General features: G+C 33.3%; 1 protein-coding gene across 3 annotated transcripts in view; it reads right to left on the bottom strand.

The window, feature by feature from the left end:
• The window catches only part of CCSER1 (coiled-coil serine rich protein 1), a 1354615-nt gene that overhangs the window by 1189266 nt on the left and 142878 nt on the right, over positions 1-22471 (bottom strand). For all 3 annotated transcript variants that reach the window (XM_039468593.2, XM_074396448.1, XM_039468594.2), the window contains exons 2-3: positions 11377-12741; positions 7860-8044 (exon numbers count right to left, since the gene is read on the bottom strand). In XM_039468593.2, the coding sequence (XP_039324527.1) occupies positions 7860-8044; positions 11377-12700 (1509 nt within the window). In that variant the 5' untranslated portion in view covers positions 12701-12741. The remainder of the gene's footprint in view (positions 1-7859; positions 8045-11376; positions 12742-22471) is intronic.

Below are 22471 nucleotides of genomic sequence, written 5' to 3'. Positions count from 1 at the left end.
TACTTTATAGCACAACATGGTAACTATAGTCAAAAAATTATTTATTGTATATTTTAAAATAACAAAAAAAGTGGAATTGGAATGTTCCTTACACAAATGATAAATGCTTGAGGTGACAGATACCCCAATTAACCTGATATGATTAGTGTTAATATAAATTGCATGCCTGTATCAAAATATCACATATACCCCATAAATATATACACCTATTATGTACCTGTAATAGTTTAAAAATTTTAAAATAAGTTTAATAATGTTATCACAGAAGTGGAAATGTACATGTTAAGCATTACTGAAACTGATCTTAAAATCATTTAAGAAGTGAGTGAAGTCTATGAATAAACTATTCCTAATTTTGCCCCACAAACATACAAATTGTGACAGCTTCTAAATGAAAATGACTCATCTCAAAGTTCAGAAAGACCAAGTGTATAAAACATTTTTATTCGATCCTGCTTTTAAAGGCAACTCTCAATCTATAAGCTTATAAGAATAAAGTGAGCTTGACTAGATAAAATATGCACAGAATTTTTTCCCTTACCCATATTTGACCAGGACATTATATTTTTAATCGGTTTAATGAATATCACAAATATTTAACTATTTCTTGTCATCACTGTATGGCCAGTTTATAACTATTGTACTTGTATAATCCTAGAAACCATTCTATAAGGCTAATTCTAAAATAAATTATGCTTTTACTGGAACAATGTCATAATTAGTATGGCCTTCCTGATCAAGAACTTAAATATCAAAAAAGCCAGAGCTTTATCAGACAGTGCACCATAAGAAATATCTGTATATTCGTATAACAAATTAAAATGTCAAAAATATGCATAAGCACACTACACACAATTACTGTACTAGAAGCCTGAATTCACATCTATGTAAGCATATATCATTACCTAACCAGCAATTTTACCTTTAATTTATTCATATTTATTAGATGCCTATTTTTGCACCAGGTGTTATATTAATGACTGCTAGAAATGTCAGTATATACACAGCTCCTTGCTTTTAAAAGACTGAAATCTGTAAGGTAAAATGAGACACATTTACATTACCATGCGGTGAGTGTCATATGTATGATAAAATTTAGAAGGGTACTGAAAGAAAAATATGATCAGTAACTGGAAAAACAAATAAAGGCATAAAGGATTAGGGCTACTAATCCAAAGTTTACACCAGTTATCAACAAATGTAATTTCATGTTTAATGAGTGATAGTTGTGATTTTCTTCTTTAACCTTTATGAGAACTGAGGAGAATGATTCATGTGGCTCTATTTTCTTAAAAATATTAATGACTTCCTTTTTTTATTAGATGTCCCTGTAACCAAGTAATATTTGCTTTAATTCTACTGAGTTACACTAAAAGCTGCAATCATTATTTTAACTCCCCAAAGCAATTAACATTTTTACATACTGAAAAGTCTCATTAAGGATTTCAAGATTCAAAAGAGAAATTTTTAAATTAGATCTTCTAATTATACCCGTCTTCTTTGCTTTTAATTTCAAGCTCGAACAACTTTCATGCCATGAAACAAAGGTGCGAAGGTGCATATACCAAATGAGCGCAGTAGGATTCTTTTTCTTGGTGGATTGTATAAGTGGGGTGTTTTGCAACTGATTTTTAAAATATTGATCATGATATTCATTTTGTTAATTCTTCTTTACTGTCCCAACTTTCTTTCAGCATACCTGCTCAGCACGAGCAGCTGGGTCTCAGTAAGAGAAATAAACAAAAGACACAAGAAATATATGCAAATATTTAAGAGTATCATTGAGTGTGTGAGATAAGGTACAGACAAATCAGGGAAACAGGAGTTCATGTGCCCATTTTAAATCTTAAATGTGGATATTGATACTCACAATCCAAATCAAGCATGCCCCACCCATAAAGATGCCCAAAATGTTTAAATATATTGTATTGACAAGATAATATTTAACCTTATGTCTCCTTTTTGGGACTCAAAAATCCTCAGGTACTGTCTCTTTCATCTTTGATTCTTCAGAGCAGGTTGTCAATAAATATTTATTGAAAGAAACTGTGAATACTTTAATGAATGAATAAATGAAGAATTATAATGAATAAAGGATAAGCTAATAAATATGAAAACAGCAGGGGACAGAAGAAAGTAAATGCACAGTAAAGTACTTGGTTATCTCAAGTAGGGTATAGTCTTCTATTATTTTACCATTATCAATAATAACTAAATTCTGCAGTTCAATATAACAAAAAACTAAAATGTGACACGAGATGCAAAAAAATCTGCAAGTAACTACCTTTTATTAATCAAATATAAATCTGGCTTGTTCTACCAAAGTCCTACAGTTATGTTTTTACTGTGTCATTCACAGTTTCCATAGAAAAGCAGCAGGATGCTATATAAGAGAAAACATGCTGTGTCAGAGTAAAACTGGCCAAAAATGAAAGTTGGTCTGAATCACTTAGCACAAATAGTACAGAGGGCAACTTTGCAAACGCATTTGCTGAGCAATCTGAAGATAATACAACTTTCAAAACCAACTGCTTGGTGCAATGAAAATAAATACTTACAAAAATAGTAACGATTCCTGGAGTCAAGGAAAAAAGTAATTTTAGTTCATTTAAGATACACATCTCAAGGCCTTTAAGCAGGGAAGAGAGTATATTCTAAAGAATAAAGCCTGTAGAATTCTTCAATTTCAGGGATGTTTTCATCTTTTTCAACCACAAAGACCAGCACAGTATGAAGCACAAAGTCAGGGCCCATTAAATGACTTTGGACAAAAGGGAAAGAGAAGGCAAGCAGGAAATCTTGGTTAATTATAAGAACTTGGATACAACAAAATATTTGGGAATATGACAGTCATTAAGTGCTCACCATACCTAAGTCTCCACCTCCAGATACAGGAAAGTGATTACTCTTTGTGGCTGCTTTTGTTTCCAGTTTTGTCCATATGATTAGTTCTGACCAATGAGTTGTGAGCAGAAGTAAAATGAGTTTCACAATTCAAAGCATTTTATTACAGGGACTTCCAGAGATCTCTTTCTTTTTGCCATGGTGAAAGGCAATGTTTGCAAAGTTAGCTGCTTCAACAGCCTGAATACAGGAGGCAGACACTGAACAGAACCCCAAAACCTTCCACAATAAACATGTAGCCTAAGTGAGAAAGAAATTCACATTATAGAAACTCATTGGTTTTGGAAGTTATTTATTTCATCTGTCTGTCTATCTATCTATCTATCTATCTATCTATCCATCTATCTATCTATCTATCTTTGAGACACAGTCTCACTTTGTCGCCAGGCTGGAGTGCAGTGGCGCCCATCCCTGCTCACTGCATCTCCACCTCTTGGGTTCAAGTGATTTTCCTGCCTCAGCCTCCCTAGTAGCTAGGATTACAGGCATGTACCAACATGCCCAGTTAATTTTTGTATTTTTAGTAGAGACGGAGTTTTGCCATGTTGGCCAGGCTGGTCTCAAACTCCTGACCTAAAGTGATCTGACTGCCTCAGTCTCCCAAAGTGCTGGGACTACAGGCTTGAGCCTCTGTGCCTGGCAGAAGTTACTTTTTAACACTTAATCCAGTTTATTCTGACTTATCCACTTGGGCATTTTTCCTTCCTTGAATGGTACTGGGTCTTCTGTATTGTTCACTGTCTATGAATCTACCCTCACATCGATTTTTTCATAGAGTAATCTTGTAAATATTTAGGGAGTTAGAATTCACTATGTAAAGCTGTTGGAGAACCCATGACAAATCCTTAGATGTACACATTTATGTAACACAGTTTGGAGAGAAAGTTCCGGAAATATGCTCTTTAAAGAAATAAGTTCTTTTAACTTTTTTCTAGAAATGCATTTTAATTTTTTTGGACAATCCCAAGGAATGTATTCAGAAAGTCACTCATTAGAGAAAAATTGGAAAAATATTATAAAGTGGTTTGAAAAAATACAATAAATGTGAACACTTTTCAAATTGTTCCAAATTTTCTATGGTTTCTTATAATAAACCTAAGCAAATCCCAATTTGTTTTCAGCATTTAATGATTGAAGAGTTCATACATCTTATCCTTTCCCTTCCAGACTGAAATAGCCCAAAAGTATTCAAAACAACAGAACTGTGGTATATCTAACTATATCTAATCCATTAAGTAATATCTTTGGTCATTCAGGAAATGCTCAGCATCTTAATAAATAGAACCACATTTTATTATTAGAATTGAAATCCCCATGAACTACATGAAGGACTTCATTAATCCTAAAATTAAAAGTTAGGACTCACGAAGTATTACAAAAATAAGAAGTATTACCAAAAAAATTACATGTATCCTAAGTATGAATATCCTCTTTTGTGACAAAGTTCCTTTTGGATGGGATATCTCTCAGTAAGGACATTGATACTATTCATCAGCATATCAAGAATCAGTACTGCATTTTAAGTTAAAATTAAGCACTAAATATTATTTCTGTTTTCCTCTTTTGCATCTCTTATAGAAGACTGCAGCCTAGACTTAGAGCAAGCAAGGTTAAATTGCTTTAAATGTTTTATTTCATTACACCAAATTGATGTAAATGGTTAAAAATGGCTCAAATTAATTTTAAATCTAATACATTTTCCCAAAAGATTGTAGGATTTGAACTTAGAAAGGATCCAAATCCAAATCCTATCTCTGCCATTTACTAGCTATGTCATTTTAGGCAAGCCGCTTATTTTCTCAGTGCCTATTTTCTACTTTCGCAAAATTTGATCACTACAGCATCATTTAGTTTGTAGTACTGTTGTGAGGACTGACTGTGGTAATACATGTCAGGCATTAAAAGCAGTCCCTTGGTTCAAACAAGCATATTTCTATTATAATTTCTTTAAAATAAAATAACGGAACCATGGATGCATTCGTAAATATATACAGTTGCTTAAATTATTCTGAAAGAGTAATATAGAAAATGTGTTACTTTTCACACATAGAGCTACAATTTTCCAAATATATATCACTTGTTTCAGATGTATCTAGAACCAAATAATCCCTACCATTTCGTCCTTATAGTGCTACAAGTTAAAGAACATATTTTTTGCATTTTAAATTAATTAATTAAAGTATAAAGTTACTGGCCAGGCACAGTGGCTCATGCATGTAATTCCAGCACTTTGGGAGGTGATGTGGGTGGATCACCTAAGGTCAGGAGTTTGAGACCAGCCAGGCCAACATGGAAACCACATCTCTACTAAAAATACAAAAATTAGCTGGGCGTGGTGGCACACACTTAAGGTTCCAGCTACCCAGGAGGCTGAGGCACAAGAATCACTTGAACATGGAAGGGGAAGGTTACAATGAGCTGAGACTGAACCACTGCACTCCAGCCTGTGTGGCAGAGCAAGACTCTGCCTTAAAAAATCTAAAAATAAAAATTAAAAAATGAATAAACTGTAAAGTAACTGAAAGATGAGACATAACTTGTAAAATCCAAAGGAAGATGGTAAGATTGTGAAGTCGTTTTTGGTAGTTCTCTTTAGGAAATTCAAAAGTTTTAGTATTTACTTCAGTAAGTTTCATCTGTAAATCCAGTGAACATGTATAGTATTTTTACCAAGTTTCTGTTCCAACACTGATGTACTGTCCACCACCATGGCAATGGTGCCTTTCTGCCATCTAGTGGAAACACTAAAATACTACAGGTATACTTGAAAATTTAAATATAAGGCCTCCCAAATGAACAAAATCACTTCTCTTGTTTTGACATTCTGAGTTTTAAATCTTAAAAGTGGATCTGTGTGTTTGGCATGGTGGCTCATGCTTATAATTCCAATGTGGGAGGCTGAGGTGGGTGGATCACTTAAGGTCAGGAGTTCAAGACCAGACTGGCCAATATGGTAAAACACTGTGCCTATAAAACTACAAAAATTAGCCAGGAGTAGTGGTGTACACCTGTAATCCCAGCTACTTCAGAGGCTGAGGCAGGAAAATCACTTGAACCAAGAAGGCGGCGGTTGCAGTGAGCTGAGAACTCGCCATTGTACTCCAGCCTGGGTGACAGAGCAAGACTCTGTCTCAAAAAAAAAAAAAGAAAAGAAAGGAAAGGAAAGGAAAAGAAAAAAAGTGGATCTGAAAATACTGACTTTGTGATATTAAAAGAAGTACTTTTTAAATTTTATTTATTTATTTATTTATTTTATTGAGACCAGGTCTCACTCTGTCACCCAGGCTGAAGTGCAGTGGAGCAGTAACTCACTTCAGCTTCCAAATCCTGGACCCAGGTGATCCTACCACATCAGCCTCCTGAGCAGCTGGGACTCCAGGGTAAGGCACCACTTCTGGCTAATCTTTAAAATTTGTTTTAGAGATACGTTCTCAATATTTTCCTAGGCTGGTCTCAAACTAGAATTATTTAAATTAAATGCAGTATGAAAAAATACATGAGATATGAAAGAATATGTAAAAGGCACAACTTTGAGCAAGTTGAATAGTGTACCCCTAGTAATATAAATACCTCTCCATGAAGAAACAGTGTAAAGGATGTGATGATAAATGTTTTGTATTACTTCATTAGTCTTAACTTTTAATGGTGCATCAATTGGAAATCTTTTTTAACATATTTTCATACTTAGACCAAAAATATCCATTGCAAAAATAATGATTTAACAGCCAATGCACAAAGGAACAAAACAAAGGATGAAATATATGTGTCCATATGTACAAATGTAGACACACACTCACCTAGTCATTTTTTAGTATGATAAAACAAGATGCCCATTATCATTTGCTATTTTGTGGTTACAAATTTGTCCAGGTTAAGAAATGGCCACACCAGAAAAAAATGATTAAAACCTCTAACATCAAGCACAGTGATTTTGTTATCACAGAATGTTACCTTACTAACATAAGGCTTCCTCATAAAATAATTATCAGAGCTCAATGACCCAATATTTTCAGTCAAAACCCAATTATGTCAAATAAGAGAGATATCATAAGTGATTTATTTTTGAGCGTTTTTCACATATATCCATGGATAGGTAGGAAGATTATTTTAAATAAACATTTTTAGGTAATAGATGTTAAATACACGGCTGAAGAAAGACACATTTGTGAGAAGGTGAGCAAAGTGATCTCCAAAAGGAAATCACACTCTAATACTTGTGACACCTGAGACCATGAGGACCCCAGGCTGCAGTTCACCCCTCATCTTTTCCCACCCCTGGGGTCCATCTCATACTATGAGGGAGCTTCATACAGATGTCTCTGTGACACTCTAGTCCACACATACAATCTTAGACCATGCCTTCCCCACATACCCCACCTCCATCCTTATCCTAAAAGCAGGCTCTGCAATTTGGATCAGGAGTGGGGTATCTTGATTACCTCCAATGTATGGAGTATTGGATGGGCATTTCACAATGGCCCCCATAAGCTCCACACCAACTCCTCACTCTCCGTGGAAGGGCTCTGCAGGAGGACAGTGAGGTTAGGGTCTACTAGGGACTAAGAGTGGTACTGGAGTAAGTGTGATTTACAAAAGGGTATTTTCTAGAGGGCTATCTGGTGGAGAGATGATGTGAAACGATGTGTCAAAGGGAATCCTTATGTTCAGCATTTTTCCTGGCTTCTGTATTCAAGGGTTTGATTCTAGAATATAGAATGTCAAACTTTCCATGGAAGCAAGGAAGATAGAAACCAAAGACAGCTGTCCTGGTGAACTTCATCCTGATCTACGTAAAAAATTTGTTTCTCCGACTTGTAATGTCAACTACGTAAACCAATTTTCCCTTCAAATATGAGGTGTTTATCTTGTAGTCTGTGTTTCTTTTGCCAGAGGCATGAACGTGCCAGATATAGACAGCATTATTTGATTAGAGGCAGACATATGTGTATACTTACCAAACTGTTCATTTTTGAAGATGAAGAACCTGCTCTTTGCTTTCTTAAGCTATTCACGTCTTCTATATTTCCATCTTTTGGTTTCAAAATCATTCTGCTACTCCCTGCAGTGCCTTCTGATGAAGATCGCAGTCTCCTCTCTATAAATCTTCCTTCACGAAATGGACTGAGGCTACTGGCAAGAACTATAGAAAGGCAAATAAATAAAAATGAATATAAATATTTAAATTTAGTTTTTATAAATGTTCCACTGAAAGATCATGGAAAACTCTTAGCATTATTCAAAGCTTCTCTATCACAAGAAAACTTTTAAATATATAGCATCAGTTTAGTTCACTTATTCATGTTATCACTTAGTCATGTAATCATGTAACCACGGAGTCATCCTTGGTTGCTTTGTAGCTCACATTAATCACATAAACAAATCCTGTCCTTATTTCCTTCAAACTGTATATAGAATCTGATTTCTTCTACCTCTCCTTCTAAGATCCTGGACCAAACACAATCTATGCTTGCTTGGTTACCACAATATTTGCTACAATTATCCTTTCTCTGCCTACTCCCATCTGCCTCTCCCAACACAATCTACATTCCACATGGTAGCCAGAACCATATACTGAAAACGTTAAGTAACAGCCATCACCACCACTTCTCTAGCCAAAAGGTGAAGTTTTTCAAATGGCATAACAACCTCTTCATAATATGACCTATATGACTGCTCTCTGGCTCCAAATCAGGGGCAGGAGGGTCACTCTGTTCACTTGCTCACCTTTGTAACCTCATCTCCTGTTCTCCCCTCCTTCACTCTGCTCATGCCACACTGGACTTTTGCTGTTCTGGTACATTACTGGCATGTTCCAGCCCGACACAGCTTTTGACCCACAACCTTGCACTAATACATTTCTCTCAAATATCTGTATGGCTTATTATTTAAGTTCCTTTAAACCTTTACCAACATATTACCTTGGGTATCATCCTGCTCACATTTAAAAATGCAAACTGATTTAAACTTTATTCTGATTTAAACTTATCCTCAGCAGTTATCACCATCTGATATATACAGCATGTTAACTGAGTATCCCCAGTAGCAAGTAAACCTCAGGAAGGCAGGGATCAAGGCCTGTTTTGTGTATTTTACATCCCTACTGCCTAATACAGTATTCAAACAATAAATATTTGGTGAATGAATGAATGAGTAAATGAATACATTGTTCTAATTAGGCTCATCTACTCAATTAAAGACTGTCCAGAACCTATTAGTCCAATATACAGCAGTTCTTTTTAAATAACTTTTTAAGCCAATGAATGAAAGTTAAATTGCCAGAGAACTCAACATTCTATTATTAGTTCTGATATGATGTACACCTAATACACTCAGATGTGTATCTAGTACTGGCTTAAATGTTTCATTAAAAATACAAACTAAATTTAGCATTTTGAAAGTTAATGTCTATACCAACTCTTAGTGTCTATACCAATTCTTTCTTTCATAAAATGCATTTACTTAGCTGTCTTAAAATTTTTAAACTTCAATATTATAAAATCCTTATAAATTGCACACGAATATTTTCACAAACTAAAGGATAGTATACCGTCCTTGCTGACACTACCAGTTAATTTAGCCAAGAACACCCAACACATTATGGAATCAGCAAAATTAATGTGCTATTGTGTTACAATTAGGATCTCAATCAACATATTAATAGTCGCCAAGATAACTGGTCATTCTCTAATTTCGAGAGAGATAAAAATACACAGTATTCAATTAGGCTTTGAGGAAAGTCATCATTACTAAATAAGAATTTGATATGTCAGGATAATTTGATTTCTATTCCTTTTTTATGTAATTTTAAAATTGTCTGGCTTTCAATATCAAGTCTGTCATTTGCTAACGAGGTAGCCCTATAAACTTATTTAACTTACTATAAATTTTATTTATTAATGATATGCAAAATATTTATAAGGACTCTATGAAATAGTATATGCAAATTTCTTAGTATTTTGGGGCAAATATTAATTGTACAAAAGAGTAATCATCATTAATATCATCATTATCATATTCTCATAATTATATTACAGGTAAAGAAACTAAGCAGGTAAGACTAAAGCCAAGACCACAGACAAGGATACAAAGTTCATAAAATGGACAAAACGTGGTCAGGTGCATAAAAGTGATCTTGCATCAAATGGGAAAAGTATTAAGACAGCTGGAAAATTAAGTCACGCATTTAAAATTTTTAAATTCTATGTTTATGGGTGAACTATATAATCCTATTACTCATGACAATATGTCATGTAAATTTTATTTAATATTTTAAGTAATGGCATGAAGTGAAGCATAGTTATGAAGAGCCGGAGCTTTGGATTCAGAGAGTTGTAGTTTGACTGCATTACTTACCAGCTGTATGATTCTTTAGCCTCTGTTTTCACATTTGTAAAATGGGAAACTTAGGAGCCTACGTCATAGGATTTGTTTCCCAACCGATTAATTATTAGTTTTGCAACTGTGGACACATAATTTATCTTTGTTCCCACTTTCTTGGCTGCAAAATAGCTTATAATAATAGTAGTGATTTCAATCATTTTTAATTAATGTATACAAAGTATACAGAATAGTATGTAGGAGATAATAATCATCTAATTTGGGAAAATTATTATTAGTAGTAGCATTAATGATTATAGAGAAAAAGGAATTAAAATATGTCTAAGATAGCCCAGCAGGTGGCGTAGTCAATAATTTCCTTGAACTGAATTTCATGTTAAAAAACAAAGTTTTCAGTAGCCAGATTAAAGTGATTCATATATACTATCACTTTTTTTAAACCAAAGAGAAGGTGTCCAAAGTTGGAGAGTTAGTTAATGTCAGAGGCAGAGTTGGAACCTATGTCTCCAGGTTCCAAAGATACGTTTTTTGGGGGTTTTTTGTTTTTATTTAAGCTTACAATTCTGTTGTTGTATCTAGAGATAGGAATTATTTATGTTGAAACATGGATCCTATTTAATAATGAAAGCTTAGTTAACAAAGGAAAACAAGTTAAATTATACAAATTTTATAGTGATTTTAGCTGGAATATACCCATTTCATTAAATAAGAAATATCAATGACTCTATAATAAACTTGATAAAAGACAGTCCTTACTTGAGAGAAATCCACATTACAAACAAAATTACTTTCCTTTCACTTTCTTCTGAAGAAATAAGCACCAATAAGCACCATAACTAAGAGGCTGCTTCTCAGTTACAGACAACATAACTAAGAAAAAATGAATAATATTGCTCTATAACATTTTCAGAATAATACAATTGATGTAAGTTTAAAATCAAGCAGGGGAAATATTTAGTACAAATTATAAATAAACATTTAATACAAATTATAAATATTTTGAAATAGGAAACTATTTCAAAAGTGAAAAACAAGAAAAATTTGGTTTCCATTCATGAGATGGAGTAAGAAAATTAAATAAATTATAATGAAAATTAATTCATATCATTTGTTATACATAGAAAATCAGCATACCTTTGGCAGGATTTGCTTCATATCCATAAGACGTTTTGTGAAAAATATGATGATCACCAGAAGTAGGTATTATCTTTGAATCTGAAATAGGATGGATCCCTTTAACACGTTCAGCCATTGCTTTATGTTGTTCATAAAATCCAAGTTTCCTTGGGGAGCTTGTCCCCAGCATTGTTTCACCATTTTGTAACCCTATATTTTCTTCTCTTTCAATATCTGCTGGTAGGTTAGTCTCTGAGTGGCTCACACTTGTAGCAGGTAGTTCAGCAATTTGTAGTAACACTTCCTTCTGATTAGCAACAGAGGTTTCTGGTAAGGAATTAGATTCAGTGCTACATTGACCCTCTAACCTAGATTTCCCAGGAGACATAATTGCACAGGGAACATTTCCCATAAATTCTATTGTTGTCTTTGTAACAGCAGCAGGATTGAGAGACATCTGAGAGGTAGAATCATTGTGGCCAAAGTTGTCACAGTGGGATGCCATGCTTCCACTTTTAGAAAATGCATCCATTTCAGACACAGAATCTTCAGTCAAAGCTAAAAATTCTGAAGGTGTCTGAGCTGTGGTAAGATCAGCAGAAAGCAAAGGAGATTGTAAAGAGCTTCCTGCCCGTTCTGTTACATCCACAGAACAGGATGGCGAAGCTCTTACTAATACAGGTTCTCTCTCTTGGTACTGTGTAACTTCCAAAGAGAATTCAGGCTGTTGTACCAATGAAATGGATTGGCTCTGTAGAACTGGCTTCGAAAATTTATAGTGAGATGAAAAAGATTTAGGGAGTAGCTTCCTTGTTGATTGCTTAATAGAACGACGAGTTTGGTCTTCTGTGAATCCAGAATCATCCCCCTCACTTTTGCCGGAACTTAGACAATTTATAAAGACATTCTTGTTAGCTGAGTGTTCTTTTTCCCTTTCAAAATCCTCTGTTAAAGATCTCGTTATTTTCTTATTTCGTGAACTACTAAAACCAACAGAATGTCTTCCCCTGGTCTTAATATGTTCTTCCAAACTCAGTTTCTGCATATTGCTGTGACCAGGTTGAGCACCATTTGAAATACTAAGGTTCTGGTTGGTAGGCTCTTGCTTAGGCTCACTCCCCTTCTTATGGTGGAAGCTAATGGAAGGAGTACGAAATATGCTCCTCCGTTTACCTGTACTACCTGAGCTTGAGTTAGTGCTGGAAGGAGAGGAACTGTGGACACCAACTGTATTACTGGAAGAAGGTGAAGAAGGAAGAGAATCATGTCTTCTGCTAATACTTCTTCTGAATATTGGCAACCTAGAGACCAGGGTAGATCGTCTTGATCCTGAGTCCCCCATTGGGACTCCAAGACTTGCACTGTGAAAGCCAACTTAGCAGCCTGAGGAAGGTTAAAACAAAAAGAACAAGTTAGTAGAATTCAACTACAAATAGTACATTTTAAAACAAAATATTGTTTTTCAAGACACAAAATAGAATTTGGTTTAAACTAAAACAATGAATAATAAAAATCTGGTCCCTAATAAGGATTTTTTTAATTTATAAGTCATAAAAATGACCTAATAATTTGCATTGACATTTTTTAATGATGCAAATATTTCAAGATTAACAAAAATATTTAAAGCTTTTTCAAGAGTGTTGGCTTTGGAGACACCAGGTCATTATTTAAGACGCAGCCCTGCTACTTACAGCTGTTTCATAATTTTGGTAAACTGTTTATTCTTAACCTTTATGTTTATTTATTTAGATGCAGTAGGCACGTGACAGACATAAAGAATTTCTATCTGGGTAAATACCCCACTATGGCTCCTGTCAGACACCAGCAAAAGTATTTTCATTTGACACCACATGACTCAGCAAATTACGGACCCAAGATCAACAGAATCACAGACAAGACAATGGTATAGGTGGACACCACAATCGGCTCTCAAAGAAAAACCAATTGCTATAGACTTTTCTCCTTGGAGTTTGATTTGGGAAACAGAGAGATAAGCAGGCCATTGGAAGAAGAAACTAAATCAAAAGGATAGAACACAGGGTTACAAACAAGTTAAACTTATGAAAGAACCACAGGTATCAATTAAAGAAAAGACTTGAATGAAAACTAAAACAGTTGGTAACCTTGAGAGAAGTGAGAATACATACTGAGAGAATCAGAAACATAAAAAATTTATAAACCATACTAGTATCATTATATTCAGGGTATCACTGGAGAAGATGAAGAAGGAGAACAAGGGTGAGGAGAGGTGGCACCTACAACTCATCAACTGCGATGTACCAAGTACTTTCTCACAGATCATCTCTTTCACATCTTATATTTCTAGAAGTAGGTAATAAGACTATGAATATTTTACAACAGAAAAGCAATTTGCCTAATGTCATTCGGCCAACAAATGGTAACACAGGAATGAAAAACCAAGCCTTATCTAACTACAGTGTCAGCTCATAAACAGCATGGTACAAACTGCATTCACTAAAGTGATCAGTCATGAACTCCTGCTGCTGAATGAAGGCTCAGCTATCTTTTTCTACATCGGGGATTCAAACTTATACAGCAAATATTGCTATTGTGATGACTGCCATTTTTCACTAATTTTTAACTGTATCTGATTTCGTTCCTGTTTTGTTTTTGAGTGTTGCTTAATCCTTCAACTGTAATGTACCTTCTCCCTTTGTAAATTGAATCAGACCCTTTCATTTTCTTAGTTTTTACAGTCTAAACTACCTGACTAAATATTAACAAATACTATACAAAATTTAAAATCCTCCATTTTATCAACCTTATAAATGTGAAAATTGATCAAGTAAAATACTTTAATTTCCTTGAACAAGTATGTGACAGAATGGCAAATATTAGCTTTCAGTTATGCATTCATAATTATTTAAGATTTTACTCCAAACAACATAAATCTAACAGATTTGTATTATGATATTTAATGGATAGTTTTTCACTACAGTCAATGAACGTGGGTGAATTTTAAGAATTGATTTTAATTGACAGGTAACAATTGAATATACTTATGAGGTATACTGTGATGTTTTGATATGTATTTACATTGTGAAATGACTAAATTAAGCAAATTAACATAAACACCCCCTCATATACATACCATTTTTTGTGATGACAGCATTTAAAATCTACTCTTTCAGCCATTTTGAAATATGCAGTACATTATTATTAACTATAGTCAGCATGCTGTGTAATCAATCTCTAAAACTTACTTCTTCTAACTGAAACTCTGTACCCTCCGAACATTATTTCCCCATTCCCCTGGCCCCGGCACCCAAGCACCCTGGTCCCTGGTAACTACTCTACTTTTTACTTTTAGGAGTTTAATTATTTAGATTCCATATATAAGTGAGATCACGCAATATGTGTCTTTCTGTACCTAGGTTATTTCATTGAGCATAATGTCCTCCAGGTTATCCATGTTGTGACATGTGACAGAATTTCTTTTTTAGGCTGAATAGCATTTCATTTTATATATAAACCACATATTCTTTATCAATTCATCCATTGATGTACACTTAGCTTTGTTCCATATCTTAGCTATCACAAATAATGCTGCAATAGGCAAAGGAGTACAGATGTCTCTTTGACATACTGATTTCAATTCTTTGACTATATACCCAGAAGCAGGATTGCTGGATCATATGGTAGTTCTATCTTTGGTTTTTTGAGAAACCTCCATACTGTGTTACACAGAGGCTAATTTACATCCCCATCAACAGTGTGCAAGAGTTCCCTTTTCTCCATATGAATTTGAATTTAAATCAAACTATATATGAATCACTCCCAAAACATTTCTGTATTCTTGTAAGGCTTTGCTTGAAGAAAACTTAAAACATAAACAGACATTTTAGCTCTTAAAATTTTTCACAAATAAAAATGTGTGATTTTCCTCACAGCTTAGATTTTCCCAAATGTATACAACAACACATTTTTCATGACTGTATTCTTTAAAATGTTTTAACAGCCATGATTTTTTTCATTTATATGCAACATTTATTTCCATTCCATTTCATTTATATGCAACATTTATTTCCATTCAATGCCTATTGAAGAATTTTGTTCTAATTAGAGCATAATCAACTGTAATAATTTGCAGCTGGTTGTGAAGCTATAGACTTCAATGAATAAATGTCAAGATATCAACCATCACTACTGAAATATTCAAAATTAATGTATATTGAAATATTTATTGGCCATTTTTAAAGTATTTCCTGTATTTGGATTAAAAGTAAAATAATGAGTCACTCCCATATCTCTTTAGCAAGTATTAAAAGGATTTAACTAGCAAAAAAAAAAAAAAAATTTTACACTTTTAAAATCACTCTTGCTCCTAAATACTTAATGAAAACCACGAGGCTTCCACCAGGCATGAATAATCGATTTAGGCTAGTGATATGCTTGTCCTAATTTCTTAAAGTAAAAACATCATAGATACTAAAATATATCTGCACATTAAATAGAATAACCTAGAGTAGATAAAAATCTACCAGAGATAAAAACCCTTCGCATGTCTTTTATTTTTAATATGAACTCATATTTCCTCTTGAGAGCTTCCCAGCTAAATGAGAGAAAAATAGACTATGAGTCAGGATTATCCATATTCTTCAAAAGGCTGTTTAAAGCTTGGATGCTCTCTACATCTCCAAATTCATTACTCCTCTCCTCACACTTCATGCTCTGCTTACCATGATGGCTGCCATATTATAATCTTTTTTTCCTTTTCTTTCTTTTTTGTTTTGTTTTGTTTTGTTTTTGGAGACAAGGTCTTGCTCTGCCACCCAGGCTAGAATGCAGCGGAGTGAACATAGCTAACTGCAGCCTAAAATTCTTGGGCTCAAGCCATCCTTTTACCTCAGCCTCCCAAGCGACTGGGACTACTGACATGCAGCATCATGCCCAATTAACTTTAAAAAAAAATTCATAGAGACATGATCTTGCTATGTTGCACAGACTGGTCTCAAATTCCTGGCCTCAAGCAATCCTCCTGCCTCAGTGTCCAAAGTGTTGGGATTATAGGCATGAGCCACTGCACATGGTCATGACTGCCGTTTCTGATCACTTTCACCTTCAGACCTTTGGAGATTTGGGTCTACCAGCTTGGGATGCCCTTCCTGTAACTCTGATACAGCAAAGCCTCCTACTGTTATAACACTGCCCCTTCCAAGATGCCATTGCTGACATGTCCTTCCCCACCTGACACCCCATTTCCGCTGTCTCTCATTTAGACTGGTACTCCTCTTTTACGTATCCTCAAGTACTAGCTTACATAGTAACCATCTGTTTATTTATCTCAATTTACTATTTTGTCTTAAGCTTCTTAATGACAAACGCCATCTCTCCTTGCTTTGATATCCAGTGCCTGATAAAATATGCAATTTGTACCTATAGAGTACACAGATTTCAGAAAATGAAGTTTGAACGTCAACACTTTAGGATTTCAAACATACATAAATATATTTTCTGTCTCACTGCTATGAATAAATCTCATAATCCTGAGGGTAATTATGCTGAATTACAGCATTTAGAGATTCATATTTATTGAAAGACTTCCAACCTGTAAAAAGTTCAATAATCTGAAATTTGTAAATAAAAAGTTGAAAACATGAAAAAAAATCCTGAATAAGTTTAATGAAACAATATGTCATTACAGCAACTTCAATTATTTGTGTAAGATAATTTGTAAATTATAACTGCTAATTTTATTTCCTTTTATAAAGAATATATTTTTTATTTCTTTAACTTTGAGGATTCTTGCAGTCCAGGCTCTTTCTACTAGAAAGACCATGCTATCGACATCTCAACACTTTCTAGTTTATCTCTAAATGTATTTCCAAAATGTTTTAATGTTTACTTTTAAATAAATGGGAAAATAATCGAGGTATTTTGAACAGCTAAATGATTCCCACAACACTGACAAAGGCCTTGTGCCAGTAAGGTCAGTGAGGACAATGTGAGACACATTAAAAGGATGGCTGATCAGGACCAGGTGGGTGATACGTCACACAAAAGAGAAGGAGATTGTCAGCCTAAGGTAGAAAAAGCCAGAAATCACATAACTGATTAAATATGTTTAATTAACAATTTATTAAATTTGTATATAATTTAGCGTTACTGAATACACTAAGTTATTCTCAACAAATAAACATAATGATCAAAACAAATAATTGCTTATATAAGAAATGTCTGTCTTTGGATCACTCCTAAAAATGATTTGACACAAAACATGGTCTACAAGCAAAGATAGTATTTGATTAGATTTGTATAAACCAATCCCCCAGGTAAAAAGAGAAACAGGGTGGGTGGTGTGCAAGAAGCATGACAATGGGACCAGCTACAAAAGGAAAGAAGACCACATTTGAAGGAAATTATTCTAGCAGGATTTAGGAAAGAAGATGAATTATCTGAATTAATTAATTAAAGGATGATTATATATATTTAAAAAGACATAAGTTATCCATTTATATATGTAATCCTGATACTCAGCCAGATATGATCTTAGTTCTTTAATGACCAGAAGAAACAGACAGAGAAGAGAAATTGAGAAAATGAGTTTTGGTCAGATTCAGAAAGAAGTTAGTGGTAAAATAGGAAAGAAGTGTAAAAGCATATGGCCCAGGCTTAAGTAAATAATAAGAGGCACATTTATGTTTAAACAGCGCTACAGTTGCATGTACTGAGGTTTAGACACAGTGAATGCATTAGAAATTCAGACTGATACAAGAATAGTTGGATCTACATTCAGCACTGCATTTAAGAGCTGTGTGACTTTTAGCGTGACTTAAATAAATGATGTAACCCCCTTGAGCCTGAGCTGCTTCTTGGACATCACAGTAGCATTTGCCTTGAAAAATTTTTCAGAAAAGCAAATGAGTTAATGCAATAAAGCACTTAGGACAGGGTCTAGTATATGACTGATGCTCAATAAGTTATGTATCAAAATCAATTAACCATATGCTTGCAGTATTTCAGAGCAAAGATGTTTTTCTTTAGCTTATAACTTTCCCCAACATTTTCTCCTGTTAAGTTCTAATGCTGTCTACTCCTAGACTAGTACTGTCACTTTTTGAGCCAATCCCAAAAAGTACAGAAAAAGTATCCACATATTAATGAGGCTTGGATTAGTACCTCTACCTATGTATCACTGAATAAGCAGTGATGGAGCCAATATTACAAACATTTTAAAACCGTCTGTTACATATAATTCCATTCAGTCATGTCTTCCTTGCTTTTGACTCAAAATACTAGACCACATTGATCTCTTTGACTGCACATTACTAAATAATTGTTCACTGTTAACAAAATAATTCAGACAGGGTGCAGAGAACTGGCAATATAATGAACATTTAAAGACTGTCTCACGTTCTGAACATGATTTCCAAAAGCTAAACTGATAAATTTGTTGAGCAGTGACAATGTCAGTATAACAAATATACAACTTTAAAGAGGATAGAACACATTTGAAAGTATACAATATGTTCATTAGTAAAGAGTAATTGCATTTTTTAAAATATAATTATATCTTCCATTGGAGAATTGGTTTGGTTTTAAAACATTGATTTAAAAAAAAAAATCATCATAGGTCCAGGATAGGTTTCCTAGAAGTAGGGCCTGAGTAAGGAATTCTTATTCAAACAATTTATTGGAGGATTGCACTGAGGAGAAGTTGATTAAAGAAAGAAAGCATAATAAGATGAAGACAGTGGAAATAAGTAGAGAAGAAGCTAAGCAAGAATGTGGTCAAAAACTGGACAGCAGCTTCAGACTGATCCCATGGTTAAGCTCTGGGGCACTAATTAATACATTAAGACAGGGGCTGGTCTTTGGTATCCATGCCAGTCAGAGAATTAATATCTGGAATACATAAAAAACTATAAATCAGTAAGGAAAAATCTAAAAGGAAAAATAAATGAGCAAAGAAAAAGAACAAGTAATTCCTGAAAGAATGAACACAAATCACCAATGAAGATACTTTAAAAATACTCAAACTCATTAGTAATCAGAGGAATACAAGGAATTCCTATAAGGCAGTAAGAAACAGAAAACACAAAAGGATAAAAGGGAGCAAAATATAGTAACAGGAAATTTACAGAAGAGGAAATAAAAATCACTAATCAACATATGAGCAGATATTCAACTCCATTATTAATCAGAAATAAATACAGTATTTTTCATCCATAACATTTTAAAACTTAATATTATCAGGTTTGGTGGAAGAAGTGGTACATATGGACACTTACAAAGGAATCCAAATTGTTAAAGTCATTTTAAAATTAAAATTATTTATCAAAGTATAAAATGAAAAAATAACTCTACTTCTCATTTACCCTAGAATAATACTCACAGGTTTCCCCAAATAAGCATGTACAGGAATATTCAGGCTTATTACAGTGAAAATAGAAAACAATATATATGTTCATTAATAGGAGATTTTTTTTTTTTTTTTGAGACAGAGTTTCGCTCTTGTTGCCCAGGCTGGAGTGCAATGCCACAATCGCAGCTCACTGCAAACTCCGCCTCCTGGGTTCAAGCAATTCTCCTGCCTCAGCCTCCCAAGTAGCTGGGATTATAGGCATGCAACACCACGCACAGCTCATTTTGGATTTTTAGTAGAGATGGGGTTTCTCCATGTTGGTCAGGCTGGTCTTGAATTCCTGACCTCAGGTGATCTGCCCACCTTGGCCTCCCAAAATGCTGGAATTACAGGCGTGAGCCACCGTGCACAGCTGAAAATTTTTAAAATTCTAAAAACAGTCTATTTATTCTACAGAATAATATACAAGAGCTAAACATATAAGGTCAAAGATATGAACAAAGGAAAAATTTCCAAGGCATTTTGTTAGTAAAATCAAATTACTAAATGATACACTATTCAGTATACATTTTATGTCAATTCAAAAATTATCAAATAATATGCATATAAAATAATATTAAATATTCTGAAGAATCATATGTGTGGAAGGATGTACTTTAAAGTGTTAACAGTGATTATCCTTAAAGAGGGCCTTTGTATTGAGGTTGTCTTCAATGGGGACATGGTGTTATATGTAATATGATGCTTAAAGAATCAGAATGAATTCATGAATTACTTTAATATTTAAGGCTTGAAAACCAAAATAAGGAAGTATGAAATATATAGCCTATCAAAAATTATATAACATGGAAGGATGCAGACATATGCATGTAAATGTCTTAAAAGCAAATTGGAAGATACTCAGAAATTATTAACAATGGTTTCCACTGGGAAGGAATATGACATTGAACATGTCAGAAAATGCCTTTTCTGAAAATAATTTTTCCAAGTTTGTCAAAATCAATGTCTAGTGTTTTAATAATTGCTTCAATTTTTATCATTTAATATAAGATATTTAAATAAATAAAACTTTTGGAAATGCTAAGAATCCTTAAAATAATATTTCAATTTTTTTAACAACACAGTAATTCATCTAAAATGGCAGGGAGCCATGAGACACAAATAATTCACTCCATATTTTTACAATCTTTTTAATGTTTAATATTTCCATATTGCAAAAAAATAAAACCCAAAAGATTTTTATATGTTGGGTAACAAAGTTAAGTAATATGAGATTTGGAAGTATGTAGCATTATACCTTTTTCTTATTAATAACAAATTGATGCCATTATATATACCTCTTCCTTTCAAAGCTAGTAAATTAGATGTCCGTTTATATTTTACTTTATTTTTAAGTAAACTATATATCTGAGATGCACCCTCTTTTGAGACCTCTATAATTGTTTGTTTACTATATATTAAAATAACTGGATTTGCCTAAATTTTTTTATTTTCTTTACTAAAAAAAAAAAAAAAAAAAAAAAAAGTTTATAATAAATAACCTGCAGTTTCATTGACATGTCAGCAGAGGGTGTAGAAGAGCTTTTTTGACGGTAAAGTTTTGGTTTTTTTTTTTTTTTAAGTCTTATTAGGCAATTATTAAAAATATCAAGAAATATTTAAGGTATATTAACAAATTAAAACTTTTAAAAACAATTAGTATCTGATAAAAATCACAGAAAAACTCGACTCAACTTGAAAGCTTGAAAGAGCAGTTATAATAATAAAATCAAAGTTTCTAAAGCTTTTCTCTTCTAAATATGTATAGGATCTATATTATTAAAGGGATTCAGATTCATATAAATATATTTCAATTCAAATTTATTATTAATTTACTTAATGATTTATTTTTTGTTGTTTTGAATCACCATGAACATATTTCTAAACTACAACTGTACTGTTTTGTAAAAAACATATTAGTATAAAAGGTATATCAAGATGATAGCATATTTTATTCTGATTATAAATTGTAAATATCTATCACTTTATTTTTTTATTGTATTAATCATATTCCATAGAGCAACTAATAGTAACAGATACAAATGTAAATAAGAAAACAAAAAAAAACTATCTTATATCAATATAGGATGAATACTGAAAGCTTGAGAAAAATAATTTTAAAGTACTAATCAGAATACATGTTAGGATAGTAAGTTAAAAGGTAGCTAAATTGGACATTTATAATTATTTCTGTGTCTGTGTGTGCAGAGTCAGGAATACAGACACCTGACAATATAAATCAGTATAGGCAGTAATATAAAATCCAACATTTTTAATGTATGCTCCAATTCAAATGCAAATGTTAGATCAATAGAACTGAAAGTCAGCATTAGTCTGATGAAAGAAAAAATATATATGAGAATATCCACAAACAACTACAGCTTTTGCTTTTTATAAATGCTGCTATAGTTGTCTCTTGTATAATGTTGACTGCAGTATGTTAAGGAAGACGCAAATTTCCATTCAGTAATGTATTGGCATTGTGTACTACTTCTGTTAGAATCATGTTAAAAAGAGAATCTTGGGTTTGTATTTTTTAAAAGAGCTGTCTTTAAAATCAACATATAATCACATTCATTAATAACACTGTTTCATAATATATTTATAGATATAATTTCTCTTGGATTCTGTTTCTCTATTATTAAGATTTGAGAGCTGATTAGATAAATTATGTGAGCCCCTCTGATTTATTAAAACATATGCATGCAGTCTGTGAACTTTATACACACATATATACTCACACATACA

The sequence above is a fragment of the Saimiri boliviensis genome, chromosome 3, assembly GCF_048565385.1.
Source record: "Saimiri boliviensis isolate mSaiBol1 chromosome 3, mSaiBol1.pri, whole genome shotgun sequence".
Classification (NCBI taxonomy): domain Eukaryota; kingdom Metazoa; phylum Chordata; class Mammalia; order Primates; family Cebidae; genus Saimiri; species Saimiri boliviensis.
This window is presented reverse-complemented; position numbering and strand designations above follow the sequence as displayed.